The sequence below is a fragment of the Sinohyriopsis cumingii genome, chromosome 9, assembly GCF_028554795.1.
Source record: "Sinohyriopsis cumingii isolate HCF-2022 chromosome 9, ASM2855479v2, whole genome shotgun sequence".
Taxonomy (NCBI): Eukaryota; Metazoa; Mollusca; class Bivalvia; order Unionida; family Unionidae; genus Sinohyriopsis; species Sinohyriopsis cumingii.
This window is the reverse complement of record NC_142969.1, coordinates 35,767,980-35,782,960: the sequence shown is the minus strand read 5'-3', so window position 1 is coordinate 35,782,960 and position 14,981 is coordinate 35,767,980. Positions and strand designations below refer to the sequence as shown.

General features: G+C 32.8%; 2 protein-coding genes across 14 annotated transcripts in view; one reads left to right on the top strand and one right to left on the bottom strand.

Moving 5' to 3' along the window:
* LOC149791549 (tetratricopeptide repeat protein 21B-like) overlaps positions 1 to 10,102 on the bottom strand; it is a 104,195-nt gene extending 94,093 nt beyond the window's left edge. The window contains exons 1-3 of the mRNA XM_089970086.1: positions 9,983 to 10,102; positions 4,351 to 4,480; positions 3,406 to 3,516 (exon numbers count right to left, since the gene is read on the bottom strand). Of these exons, the coding sequence (XP_089826212.1) occupies positions 3,406 to 3,516; positions 4,351 to 4,480; positions 9,983 to 10,009 (268 nt within the window). The 5' untranslated portion in view covers positions 10,010 to 10,102. The remainder of the gene's footprint in view (positions 1 to 3,405; positions 3,517 to 4,350; positions 4,481 to 9,982) is intronic.
* A 238-nt stretch (positions 10,103 to 10,340) lies between these two features.
* LOC149791548 (uncharacterized) overlaps positions 10,341 to 14,981 on the top strand; it is a 162,620-nt gene continuing 157,979 nt past the window's right edge. For 12 of the 13 annotated variants that reach the window (XM_089970076.1, XM_089970079.1, XM_089970075.1 and 9 more), the window contains exon 1: positions 10,348 to 10,495. In XM_089970076.1, coding sequence (XP_089826202.1) covers positions 10,450 to 10,495 — 46 coding nt within the window. In that variant the 5' untranslated portion in view covers positions 10,348 to 10,449. Of the gene's footprint in view, positions 10,496 to 14,981 lie in introns of all 13 variants that reach the window. The other variant, XM_089970077.1, reaches the window with a different exon arrangement.

Genomic DNA, 14,981 nt, shown 5'->3' with positions numbered 1-14,981 from the left:
TCCAATATTTTCAGATTATCACTCTGGTATATTCATAAAGGTATGGATAGGGTTTAGTTTCATTTTTTTTTGTTTTTGTATGAGAACAGCATCTATGAATAGATATGAATAGAAACCTATAAGATATGTTTCAACAAACTTGCGTGATAAATAACTTGTAATGAATAAAGACAAAACTCAAGGTGTTTACTGTCACTGTCAGTATAGCAGCAGTGATTATGTGCAGCGTCAGGAAAAGTAACACAGAATATGAAAAAATACATGTCTGCTATTACTCAGTTCCAAAATGTCACCTAGGAAATGCTTGATATTTGCAGCTGATCTGGAAAATAAGCACTTAAATAATCAGACTGAGATATTTAAAGCAACAAATTTGTGATTTTCACACTCATTTTTAATGAGAATTTCATTAACTTAAGTGGGAATTCATGCAATTTCATGTTGTAGAAAACACTGTGCTAAGGAAGCCACAATATTGCAAGGTAAGCCAACCCAAATATAAGAGTGAAATACCTAACTCAACAAACCAAAATACTAGGTACTGTTAAGAACTACATTCCTTTTCCAATAATAATACTACTAATGATAATGTAAAAACATGAAACAAAGTCAGAAAAACATGAGGCAGTTCACTATGTTGTAATACCTTAACGGGATTGTGAATGGAGTTTTTTATGTACAAACATTGTCCAATTAATGTGTGAAGATTATCTGATATTAAACGTAGATATGTGAGATGGTGTTTGACCTACGAGACTTTGACATATTTGATCATGTCATTTTTATCTGTCACTGAAAACATCTACCACGTGTGAAATACTTCTTCCATTCCTGAATGTATGCCACCCACCCACCATTGTTTAGATCGCCATCTGCATCTCATAAATGTGTACTCTGTGTTTTATACTAAATGTGAGTATAAAACCTTGCTCTGGTCCTTGTAATGTCATGTTGTCATGAGTATTAATGAATTTGGTAAGGAACTCATCTAAAGACATCAACAGTTCTACAAGCCCTGGGACATCAACATTAAGTAGAAAGAAGTTCTCCTGTTAGCAGTTATTGTGCCATATTCATTTCCATGTTGGACCATGCGTGTGTCGTGCTGGAATTTCACATGAATAGTTTAGGAAATAAATGATCTAACCATCCATGATTTTGGAATATCAAAGCCAGAAATATGATATTAGTCCATGAATTAGTGACTTCAACCATCCAATGGAGTTTTGTTACTGAAACAGCGGAGATGCAGGATAGTGATGGAATCAATATGCCCAGATGAAGAATCATATTTCTCTTGTCAGACTTTTGTTGAACTAATGTTACTGTTCATTATTGTAAGTTATTGATTATGTAGAACTTGTTTGAGAGGACAACTTAATTCTGTCCATATTTTGTGTTCAGGGGGATTTTTCCATGCAGTCTGAACAGCTGACTTGGTTACCACCATGACTAGCCCTGAGAAGGACAAACATTGATTGGCTAAGGTCATGTGATGTGAATAGGAGTCTATAAATATGAGTGCAGACAGTGCACTGGGCAGATAGCTGTCAGAGCGGCAAAGTATGAACATTTAAGTAGAAAAGAATTTCGGCCATGTATTCAAAAACCATCAATTATATATTTTTACGTAACCGATACTAACTTTGGCACTTTAAAATCCCAAAAATGAATCAAATTGTTATGAGAAATTTTAAACAGATTTATTACATGATTGCTATTGAATTTAATTGCTTGATAATTGTTATATAATTCTTTATAACGCCGCTGCTATCTCCCACCACACTGCTCAAGTACACTAGTACTAAAATTATTTTTTTCACTGAGATCACACTACTATGTCAAAATGTGTTACAATCTAATAAATTTAATACACGCACGAATTTAATAATATAATTAATTTCACCATAATATGGTGTATTATAATGTTGTCTTTTTCTGCTCTACATTATCAGAAATTTATAGTGTTGTGACAGACACTGTGTTTATGTAAAGTCATTAAGCTAGATTGAAAATCATGTTCTATCTCACTTTTTTATTATTTATAAAAATCATTTTTAAGTCCTGAACTCTAGTCTTTTCAATATTTAACACATGGGGTGTTAAAATATGCATGTGGGGGGGACTAATTTCAGTTATGCAATACTTACTGGTCACTATTACACAGCAATTACTTTTTCATGCCAATAAACCTCATCCATTTGATATGAATACATCCTTCCACAGAGTGAAAACTGACCTAAGATACTGTCAACTCGTGCACCTGTTATGTCCATGCACACAGCAGTCATCTTTTTCATTGATGAAAATTTTGCCAGGACATCAGAGCAGGACAATAGTCGGGCATTCCACATTTGCAATGCATAAGTATTGCATAATTAAAACTAGTTTTAACTCCCTCCCCAAACCAAAGACTACATTAGCAGCAATATCTTGCCTGTTACTAATGCACAGCTGAATTTGTTTGGTTTGTGGCTGAGGTAGGTGAGAAGCCCCATACATAATTTTCATGCAGCACATTCTAAGTTAGATCAAAATTGGTTCAGCTATTCTTAAGAAATGGAAAACAGGTTTTACAATTGGTTACTGAAGAAGCCACACCACAGCTAGAGGACCTACTGTGGATAACTGTGATAGAACATATGCCAGAAAAATGCCTAGTAAGTTTGAAGAAAATGGGCTCAGTCCTTCGAGAAAAGGAGTCAAGAGAAGGGTTCTTACACCTGGTTACGAAGGAAGCTAGGCATTGGGATGCTAGGGGTGCTACTTAAAGGTAATTTTGATAAAACATGTCCAACTTAAAATTCATACCAAGCTCTATCAAATATGACTCAGTCATTCCTGAGAAGCTGAAAACAGGTTTTCTATATAACTGTAATGGAATGCACATAACTGCTAAGAAAGACATCTGGAACAGAATATTGGCTGCCTGATTTTGAGAGGTAGCTTAAAATATTAGGTGTTAATGGACTGTGTGTATGATTTGGATTTTTAACGTAGCTTTAACAATTTTTCAGTCATATCGCTATGATGTCTGCAGTGTGACAGTTAAATATCATGATGACTAATACTGGGGCATCTGCCCCAGACATGTAGCATGATGTCCCACCCAGTCACATTATCCTGACACCAGGCTGACCAGTCCTAACACTAACCTCTTAATGCTGAGCACCAAGCGAGGCAGCTATTAGTACCATTTTTGTAAGTCTTTGGTAAGACTCGGCCGGGGATCAAACCCACGATCTACCGCATCTGAGGCAGATGCTCTAACCACTAGGCCACCGAAGCAGTACCATTTCATAAAACATTTGGCTTTAAGGCCTGGTGAGTAAGAACTGCATTGATGATCCATACTTGAACTCCAGTTATACATGAAGAAATTCTACAATGGTGTCTGTTACTTACCAATGTTCTGACTCATCTTGTGAGCCAGCATAAGGCCCATGAGGGAACAAAGGTTAACATCTCTCTTGTCCTTCAGCACCTCCAATTCTCGAATGCCTTCTTGTGGACGATCTAAAAGGTTAACAATATCTTGCACAATTTTGACATAATTATCCAAATTTAACAATTTTTCTAAACAAACAAATTAAGTGACATCAAGTTATAAAAAAATGTTTTGCAATATTCAAACATTTCACTACCTGACAGAATCTTTTAATTTTATTAAACTGTTGTTTAATTAAAACCCTGATCTAATTATTTAATAGTTTATTTTAATGTTTTAAAGCACTTGTCCCCATGTACAGGTTATTTTTCAAACAAACTTGTAACATTGACAGAGCTTCATCAAGCTCCAAAATCATTTGAACAAATGTGTTTTATTCCAAACATTGAATTTAAGATGAAGGAAAAAAACATGCTAACATTTTTCTTTGTTGTATGTGGGTTTTTTCTTCTTATTACTGAGATTTTACTGCATATCAAAAACATGATGGAAACATGGTTTCATAAGAAACATGATTTGTGGAGACAATCATTACCATGCTTGGAAGTAATTGATATAAGTGATACAGAGAAAGGCTGAAATGTATGCACTGTACCAAATACAAAATGAAAAATATCTGGTCCAATGAGGGTAAAACAAATGTACTTAAGACACTGGTAAGGTGTCTTTAAGCTTAAAACTGAGTTTACTTGAAAACATAAATAAAAATCACTGGGCATATTTCAGTTTAAATGAGTGATATAATTTGTTGCTTAAAATCTAATTTCACTCAATTAGTTCCAATTTAATTAGTGAAATATGAAATAGGTCAAAAAGTTATCTGTGCACTGCTTGTCTATTTAAGCAAACTATCAGATATTATTTTGAAAAAGGAATTCAAAAAAGCTATTGCAAAGTCTCACTTTGAAGAATCATGGCATAAGCTCTGAAGAATTTCAGGACCAAATCATTGCCAAACTTTTTCAAGCCCTCTTCTGCCGCTGCTTCCATATGACAGAAGTACTTCTCTCTGCAGTAGTAATTGACCTTGGCCTGAAGAAAAAAATGAAGACACCAAATATTTCATCTAACACACTTTGGGACAAATCACGCAAAAATAAATCAAGAGTGATTCCACAATTTGCTTTAATATGCCAGAAAGTGCAGTTAACTTTAATTTACAACTTAATGAATGCTGGAATGCAATAAATTTGCTGCCATTTAATCAATCAAATATTCTGTTCAAATAGCATACAGGAAAAACACAGGAGGAACATGCATTTGTACAGATTAAATGACTTCTGGTTCCCTCATTTGATCTATTGACTATGCTCAGTCAACATACTATGTGACCTTGCTGTAGCACGCTCCATTATAACACGAATTTGGATATCACACAATTGTGACATTGCTCTCGAAATTTCATAAAAATATATTTTTCTTGTACATGACAAAAAGATTTCTTCTTAAAACTACAAAAAAATAACATGTAAGAAGTTTATTATCCTTTTGGGGAAGAGACTGTGAATTTGAATATTCCTTGACAATTTGTTCCAAAATAAACATTGGAAATATGAGTATCTGAACCAAAGGCTGGGCCATTTAGAACTTTGATCTTAGTTTATTGTTGAAAGATGTCAGCTCATAAGTGTTAATCTTATTATTAAACAATAAAGCCATTAAGTCATCTTTTTGTGTGTGTCTTCAATGCATTGTGTATAAAATCTTTGCTCTAATAATATCCAATATATGTTTGTTCTTTAAACTGTATACACAACCAAGAACCAAACAATGTGGTGGTTTATAAAAGATTCTCAACTGAATTTATAAATCAATTAATTTAAATACATTGATAATCATGAAAATCAATTGCAGAGCAAACACTTGTTCAAATTATAGGGCAACAATTTAGAAAACATCAAAAAAAACAAACGCTGCCAACATGTTCAAATGGCTTAGTAGCGATGTTAGATGCAATCAGCTGACCAGTGAATAATGTTATCCATTCCCTATAAAAATGACCACATTGATGATTGACAGAGATCTCGGAAATGCTTAATTACGCGTATTTGGATGCCAATTTTTGATCTGGGACTCAGAAAATCACTGAATCAGTTGTCCTCTGTATGCATATAATAGGTGTGCGGCAAAATTCAAAGACTTGCCAGTCCTGCCTCCGCCACCTGCTTTATGGGAAAATGTATTGATCAGTTAGCTGTGCTGATATTTACAAAGACAGAATTCAGTGACTGAAAGACCCCTTGATGTACATACATGTTGCCATTATAAGAGTACATCAAAAAGAACATGATGCAATAGCTGGGGGCAAGTTCAAAGGCTTTGACTGGTGGCCAGGTGGAAAATGTACTGATATTTACAGTGACTGAATTCAGAGTCAGAAATACCCAGATGCACACGCGGTCATTTATAAAAGTACATCAAATAAACAACTTTAGCTTTCGTTATTGTGTTCATTTCCGAATGTATCGGAATAAATAGTGCATGTGACCTCAGAATCAAGACATGTTGAGACACAGACAAAATGAAATTCGTAAATCTGGGTAAGTATTTTGGGGTGAAACGGCAAACTTATGAAAATTGTAATGAGATTCAGAAGAGTGCTAAAGCTGCTAGAATTGAGAGTTCAGATAGGACAGTAGCTAAGTGTAAGAAAGTGTGTGATGCTTAGCTTAGTGTTTGGAATAAGTCATTACTTGGATGGCCAAAATTCAGTATCACTCTGATGGATGAACAAGAGCTATTTAAGATGTACATTGACTGACCATACTTTTTTTTAAAATGCCCCTTGCCTTAACCCAGTTAGTTCTAGTGTTGTAGCTAAATGGATTCACCAATATATCAGTAGCTAGGCCTAGTTTTGATATCACTTATGTTGACAAACAAACTCTTGCCCATTCACAAGCATTATGTTTTGATAGCTGACTGACCATTAACCCTTTTCTGAGTAAGGTAGCAACTATCAATTTCCTGCATGATATCCTTCGATGATAAAATATACAAACATGTGTTTTAAGATCAGAATCGGTGATCTGGATATACAGTGGAGCCTCGTTAATCCGGACACATTCGTTCCCAGTGAATATGTCCGGAGTAACGAGCTTTCTGGATAATTGAATCATGCACATTTTTATTTTACGATGTCATCACACCGTATACACGTACATGTATACACTAGCTGTAATTGTACTGTATATTCAATAACGGTTGAAATAAATTAATGAATACTTCTATTGACATGTGTTTATTTCATATTATTATAACATGCGATTGTACATACATGTACAGTAAATATAAGTTTAGACAATGAACACTTTGTTCATGTCGACACTCTCTGCTTCTCCCTCATACAATTTGCCTTTGATGCATTGCCGATTCTTGGAATTTTGTAGCCAACCACGAGAATAGGCAAAGTCAGTGATGCCGAGTTGGTCTCCGAGTATCTTTGCCTTGGCAATGAGCATTTCATCGGTGACAGTGGCATGGTGGGTCCACATGTCTGAGAACTAAAAGAAGACGGGCATCACTGACTTGTTGATATTTGGCGTGGCGAGCGCGAGTTAGGTCTGCTGAGTCGGCAGGTATGGAAAATCATTTGCCCGTGTTTTTTTTTATGATGTCCACAACTGTCGACATGCCAGTGACTAAGGATGAATAAGCCATAATATGCTGGTGTATATCTTGAATGGTAGCTTTTGGGTGATCTTTGTGCTGGCAAATCTTTTTTATGCTGGCCAGCATCTCTACTCGTCTACCCTTGCTTGATGGTGTCGCCATAATATATGTAAAATGTATAATGAATACAAACTGATATCTCATGTTACGGTAAGCTAATGAAATGCAGTTGTTTCTATTAGTCGTATTTTACAGCTGTTATTGTTGCTAATGAGCTGATAATTGACGTCCACATTTTATTCTGATATGAAGCCCTATACTGTCCACAGCTTAAATCAATTAACTGTATTTGTACAGCCATCAATAAACTATGATTGTTACATACAATTGGTAAACAAAAAAGAGGCTTAATAACACACTTAATTTATTTACCATATGTTATGTCAAAAAGCGTGGACAATTTGATCCCAGTGTGATTATTTAATTATTAACACCCCCGTCGGCGACTAGCTAAAACAGACATTGTTTATACAATCGCTGGTTACAACATGGTCACACTACCTAATTTTTTCAGACACATGATCACGTGATTAATGGATAACTTTAACATACCACTAGAATTTTAACAATCAGAGATTGATACATTGGCACACCTCCAAATTTGCGTAGGTGAATCTGTATTATCTGACTGACTGTATTTTCATACATGATTTTTCTATTTTTCTTATTTTTGGACAGATTATTTCCGGATTATCAATACAAGTTTTAAAGTAATTTTACACTTTGGTTCCCAATTTTGATTTCTGGATCTGGAACACAGATTTCTTGATTAACGGAGCAAATTAACGTTTAGGAATTCCGTTCCCGTTGAATTATGTCCGGATAGCGAGGTTTCCGGATAAATGAAGTCCGGATTAATGAGGCTCCACTGTATATTAACTGCCTCTTGTACACTATTTCATCATAAAATTAGTTTGAAACTGTAAGTGAACCAGTAGGCCTAATGGGGAAAAATGGCAGACTTTAGCTAAGTCTGGGAATACCAGTTTATTAGATTGTCTGTTTTCGTAAATCATCAGGCAAATATTTTGAGAAAAATATACAAATCATTGAAAGCAAAGCTACGGTATTATTTTGTTAAAGATTTAACTTTAAAATGCAAATTATGTAGGTCAGAAATGTATGGGACAATAGTATGTTGTAGAATTCGCGAGATACTCTTTAAGGTCTAAGCTGTTTTCCGATTTGATGCGTATTTGCGAAAATACGGGGGAAAAACAGCAAATCAGGTACTACTTAACCATTGCATAAAATTACTACAAGGACATAGACAAATAAATAAACCATAAATTTGTGATCATGTCAATGGACTGTTGTAATGAAGCTGTATTAAAGTGAGTGATTACATTATGAAAACCTCTCTATCTAAAAACAGATGCATTCATGTCTGTGTTGATTCTGTAGGAAAGAAGGGACTGCAACTTTTGACGGTGGGACTCCAATTTTTACCAAAATGGGAGTCCTGGACTCCTAGTTTTAAACATCCTAGTGAGACCTCTGGACAAATATTGCTGTAGTTGTTCAAATGAATAGGTTTAAAAGCGTTAATTAGTGGACATTTACGATGGATAATGGTATATGAAAACATTTGGACAAGTAACAATGGCAGTTACTTGTCCTAATGTTGCAGGATCTTGATGTATTTGCTGCACAAATTGCAAATCAGTTTGAAAATTGGATGCTGTTTCAGTGGCTCTCATTCTGTCACCTCTACCCTCCAAAAACAAAAACTTATATGAGAGAATAAAACCAATGCATATGTAACCACCTGTGATGTGGAAGAGGGCCAGGATTGTCTGTGATAATGGGCACACCAACATCAGCATGAAAGTCAATCTCAACCAGACTAGTGTTTAGACAAAACCAGGTGTTACGGTGAAAAGTAATAAATTGTGTACGAAGTTTGTAAGTCAACACCTGTCAATTGCGAAAGCAACCAGAAACCAACAACATTAACGTCCTTCTTATTTTGATTCTTATTAAGTCTTTTGCTATAGTACAAGTCACATAGGTCATGTAAGCATTAAACACAGACTATTTCAGTGATGGGTGTCATTTTGTAGAATTTGATTCTACATACCTTTAAGTGGCAAGTATTCGGTTCATTTGGATTTGTATACATCCATATTCTTTTTGAATGTCATTATTTAGGAACCCCGAGATATGCATATGGCAAAATCAATGCTAAAGTACGTAAACATTTTTTGATGAAATGAACCGAAAGGTGTGATCTAATACAATCCTGATTGAATGTCTCGTGCTGTGATGTCACAATGAAATCTACGCATATTGATAAACAAATTTGTACTACCATCGATTGTGATGATTCCACTAGAAGCACTCTTATTTTTACCCAAGTTTAGTACATGGCCACCATTGTAAAGCCCATAGTGAGAGATAATATTCGTCTGGAAGTTTCTTGATGACAGTTAAGGTGCAAAGCATTCAATAATCATGACTGAATTGGCTTTGGTTAAAGAAAGCTAGTGTTAAATTTTAAAAGAACATTTATATTTCTGTTAAAATTAGTAAATGTGCATACATGACCAATGTGACTTGTACTTAACAGATTCAATATCTTGCTTCTTTACAAATATGTAATAATAAGATCTGACTCTTGCATAATCTCGTTGGCATTATCAGACGACCAACTCGTTAACCGATTTGTTACAGTGAAATCGATTTTAAGAAGATATATCACATTTTGAAAAATGTGTCTATATTGATTCATCCTCGGAAACAAGTTACTGAACGACGCCTATAGGATGAGGGAGCTGTACCAATTATCGATATTATGATGTCAACTTTGAAATAATACTTTCTCAGAATATTCTATTGCATTTTAATGAAAAGCAATGTTACCAATATCACTGCATCTGTTTCTGCCATTTCCTGTTTCTACAGTTGTTTCTATACCAGCGATTATATGTCCCTCAAAACTGATAGGTATTTCTTTTCGCGCAGGGTTGTAAAGGAATTGCTTCCGGTAGGTCAATCTTTTAGTGTCGAAAGGGAAAATATATCATATTGTCTTAAATGTCTTTAGGTTCATGGCTATAATTTTTAGTCAACATTATATAAACACATTCTGTTATAACTTATTATATTACGAATATAACTATTTCAATCGATGCATTACTGGAAAAAAAACAATCAGAAATTAAACATTTTCTCCCTTACGAACTTCCTGTTTCACCATGTGACCTCATTATACGCTCCATGACAATAACTTCAACAAATCGCCGGGGCAAGTGTCAAGTGAAATGTTTACATGTTCTGCATACCCGATTGGAGCTGTCAATCCTTAAGAGACTGTGGTAGGGCCAAAAATGAGCCGTGGCATGAATGACGGACTATTGTCTTTCGAATATGACAGTATGTAGACCTAAATATACATTTGCAACACGATCTGTCTATCACTTACGTAGGAGCCAATGTCAACTATCTTTGATGGCAACAAATTTAATATGAGAAAAATGCGATTATAATTACAGAAATCCAACAAGGCTGATAAAAAGCGTGATGGAAACTATCTCATAATTTCTTCATTATTAAATATTGTCACTCATATTTACGAATGCAAACGTTGTTTTGAGGCTAATTTGATTTTTTTTTTTTAATAGACTTATTTGTAAGCCAGTGCCAGTGTGTGATATAAAGTGCAAACATTGTTTGAGAGCTACGGCATATCATCCCCTAATCGAGTTTAATATAAAAGATGATCTGAATATAACAAAATCTGATTAAATCTTTAATAAGTTATGAATATTCAATAAAACTATTTATAACCAATGGGGTTGGGGTTGGGGAGTTATCCGAAAATATTAATTATTCTGTGACAAATCTCTCTCTCTCTCTCTCTCTCTCTCTCTCTCTCTCTCTCTATATATATATATATATATATATATATATATATATATATATATATATATATATATATATATATTCTTGTTTGCAAGTCTGCAAATACTTTTATGCAAATTTACCATTAGAACTTATTGAGGTGCATGGTTCAGTGTGCAGCAAGTGTTCAGTTTTCTTTATTTGATGTTTATTTTGTATTATCAATACAGCCCTTCTAAATTCTGTTTAATTGTCAATACTTTCTGTCAATAGTATTTTCCAAATCTGATGTGGTTTTTAATACTACAATTTAATTACCATAGATTTGTCTTTATTATATTAATAACAATTTAGAGAAATCATAAATATTATTCTAAATATTTCAGAGGAATTGAAATTGAAGTGTATACTTATACATGTTACTGATTGGGTTTTTAATTTGAGTTGTCTCTGTGAAATGCCAGTGCTTCCTTGTAATTAAGTTTCATGTGCTTACTGTTTAATTCATTTTTCAGTGTTTGATAGGGAATGAAATAAGATTGAAATCATTCAGTATTTTGGGTCATAAAACATTTTTCTTTGCAGCATTATATTTTCAAATTATACGTGAAATAAATGTTTTGACTGTTTACAAGAAAGATAACTCTGTTGATACTGTGCTGGAAGATAACTAGGCATGACAGATGTAATGGGAGATAATCAAGTCCATTTATCTATCTCATGCTTAAAAAATGTGTACATAATTTCATTTACCCTCCATGTCACGACCTTGTTTTGATATTTTTTAATTATATTTAAAGTGAATCTACCATTTTATAATTCATTATTTTGGTTCTTTTAATAATAAAGCTGTTTTGGAATAAAAGAAACAGTATGATTATTAGTGATTCATTCTTGAATTCTTGGATGTTGAATATATGACTTTGTCAGGGAAAGTATTCTATGAGTTAATGTTGATGGTGATATATATATATATATATATATATATATATATATATATAGATATAGATATATATATATATATACAAATTGCTGATACATAAAGTAACTGAACTATTTTCTCTTGTAAAATAATTGCATTTTGCATAATTTAACAAGAAATCCAGACAATAACACCTGCTGATTATTCTTCACGTTGTCAAATTCTAGTAATTTGTGCAAATTTGAGGCAGAAATGTTGGTTTGCTTAGAAATCACTGATTAATTATTTTCAAGGGTGTAGATATTCCCAATGTATATTTTTTCTCTGAAAATTTAATTATATCATTCATGTGACTCAAATTTTAGTAAAAGGAATATACTCCCCCCAATAAAAGACTTATCTATATATATATATATATATATATATATATATATATATATATATATATATATATATATATATATATATATATATTTATAGTATTCATATTTTTTATAATTAATAGTGTTTTTGAGAAATATATAATATTAAGCACTGCATAAAGGACCTAAAACAAAAAGCAATTATATTATTTTTCCAACATGAAAGTGGTACAGCATATAGTAGTCATCTTGTCCAGTTATCTGTCCACCTTAAGGTCCATCCATACATCTGAAGGCCCATTTTTTTGACCATCACACCTTGGTTGAGTTTTGTAGTAGTTCAGGTTTCTGATGCTGTAGTGGTACATCGGTGTTCCAAGAAAACATTTTAAATTTTGTTTTGACAACAATGTCTTCGAGTTACCAACACCATTTCTGTTGAAACTTTAATGGAGTTATAGCCATGGAATGTAACTGTTGATCATTGATACCCATAGAAAATTATCTTGGGGCAGGGTTTAATTAAACATAAAATAATGTCCAGTAAAGGTACCATTAATTTGTTGAAAAAAATTAGACAAATACAGTATGTTATCTTAATTTAAATTAGTGGTAGAACTGATCAATAAGTAAAGAAAATGTTTGATTTTATTTTGTGATATATATTTTTTTATTTTTTATTTTGTAAACAACATTATTTTAAAAATGTAGTAAGTTTTTTATATTAAATTTCATACAGGACTTGTGATGAAACATTAAAATATTAAATAACTCATTTAAAATATTTTATTGTTTCTGGTGCAAATGGATCATATGTTATGACACTATTTTATCATCATTTTCATTACAGATATTACAAATCACCAAAATGGATTTTATTACAACAGTGATATTAATATCTCATTAATCCTAGTTCAGTGGTGTAAATAAAAGATAGGAGAGAGAGGGAGATATAAAGGGAGCGATAACTCTTTACTTAAGTTATCTTGGACATTCCTTCCTTGTCTGTTTAATGGAAGTACACATGTAAACCATGACAAATTAAACAAAATCACATTTTTGACAGAAAAGAACATTTATATTCAAACACTTCTCTTCTCACATAATGTATAATGATGCATGAATACAAGTTTGAACTGTTTGAAGAATATATTATTTATACCTTTTAAGCATGATAAATGAATCAGTCTCGAAGGTCAAACTTTTAGTAGGAATTTCTTGACAAAAAACCAAGAAACAAAATTTGGAAAGTAGCTTTATATCCAGTAAAGGACACTGCATATATTATATAGTACAGTGTACAATATTGTTTATGTACAGTACTTCTTCATGATAAGGCATCCCCGTATAAGATAGTACCTTTTATAAAGCAGATATGGAAATGGATCTCATTTAATAATTGAATGTTAATATTATGTATAAAATCCATCCATCAGTATTATTTGATTTTGCCTATTAAGATGGTTCACTTTTATGCACATTGTTATAGTGAGTGTGTACTGTACAAGGTAATGTAAAAAATTGTGCTGAGGTTTCAGGTTCTATAATGTTTGCCATAGGACTTTAGGGTTCATGCTAACATATTGTAGACCTTACACATCTGGCACATAACGTGTTGGTAGATCAGGTCTGGAGATCATAAAACTGAGAGTCTGAGATGAAGTTTCCATTATCAGCCAGTAAGAAATTGGCCTTTGTGAAAGTGACATCCTGTTTGATTGGTTACAATGTATTGCAAGCTGAAGATTTATGAACTGCAGGCCTCGTCTAACTTTCATAAATCTTCTCAACTTGAGTCAATCTTCAATTAAAAATTGTATCTCTCTGTAAAATTGGCTTGAGGTCATTATCTTAATGCTAAACACAAAGGCTTGTTTTAAAACAGCTGTGTAATGTAATCATCCTGTTGTACTTTACAAATACTTGTAATTGGTACAGTATGCAAAATTTTAACATAATTTTTTACACAAGGATTTACAGTTCTGATTTTGAATCATCAGACTAAAAGAGGAATATGGTACAGCTTCGTTGATAGTGTACATTTTTTCAGCCATAAATACAGTTGTCAACATATAGGTTATATATATGTACTGTACTTGCTCAAATTTACTGCATATATAATAGATGCTATTTGTAAAATCCATTTATTCTTTAGTGAAATCTTTTATCACTAAAAGGTTTATCATGCAAAGCTTTTATATCTGTCCTCTGAAAAAGTTTTCTTTATTCAGTGTCCATAATTCTAACACTGTTTAGATAAGATTGAATCATTTATTGCCAGTGAATTATTCAACCTCTTTAAACTAACAGGACAATTTGCATATCATAAATAGAAAGTATGAATGATCCTTTTATTGCTTTATGATGAACTATACAATGTACAGATTGAATACTGAATCAAGGGTATTGCTCCTTTTCACTGCCATATGTTTGTAAAGTGTTTCAAAAGGGATATAATTATGAATTTGAATTAAATTATTAAAATTACTGATATGCATGAACTTTCATATAGATCTATGTAAAATAGGTTCTTCTGTAACACTTAATGAAAATGATACCTTATTGTTTCTACAGAGCTGCCAATTAATTTAATTACTGAAAATTTGTGTCTTGTTTTTGGAAACTGCTTATTTGTCTAGTTTGCTTCAAAAGGATGTCATAACATTTAAAGCACTCCATAATATTTTTAGCTTAAATTTATGCAGGATATCAAATTGTGAAACTTAGTAAAAGT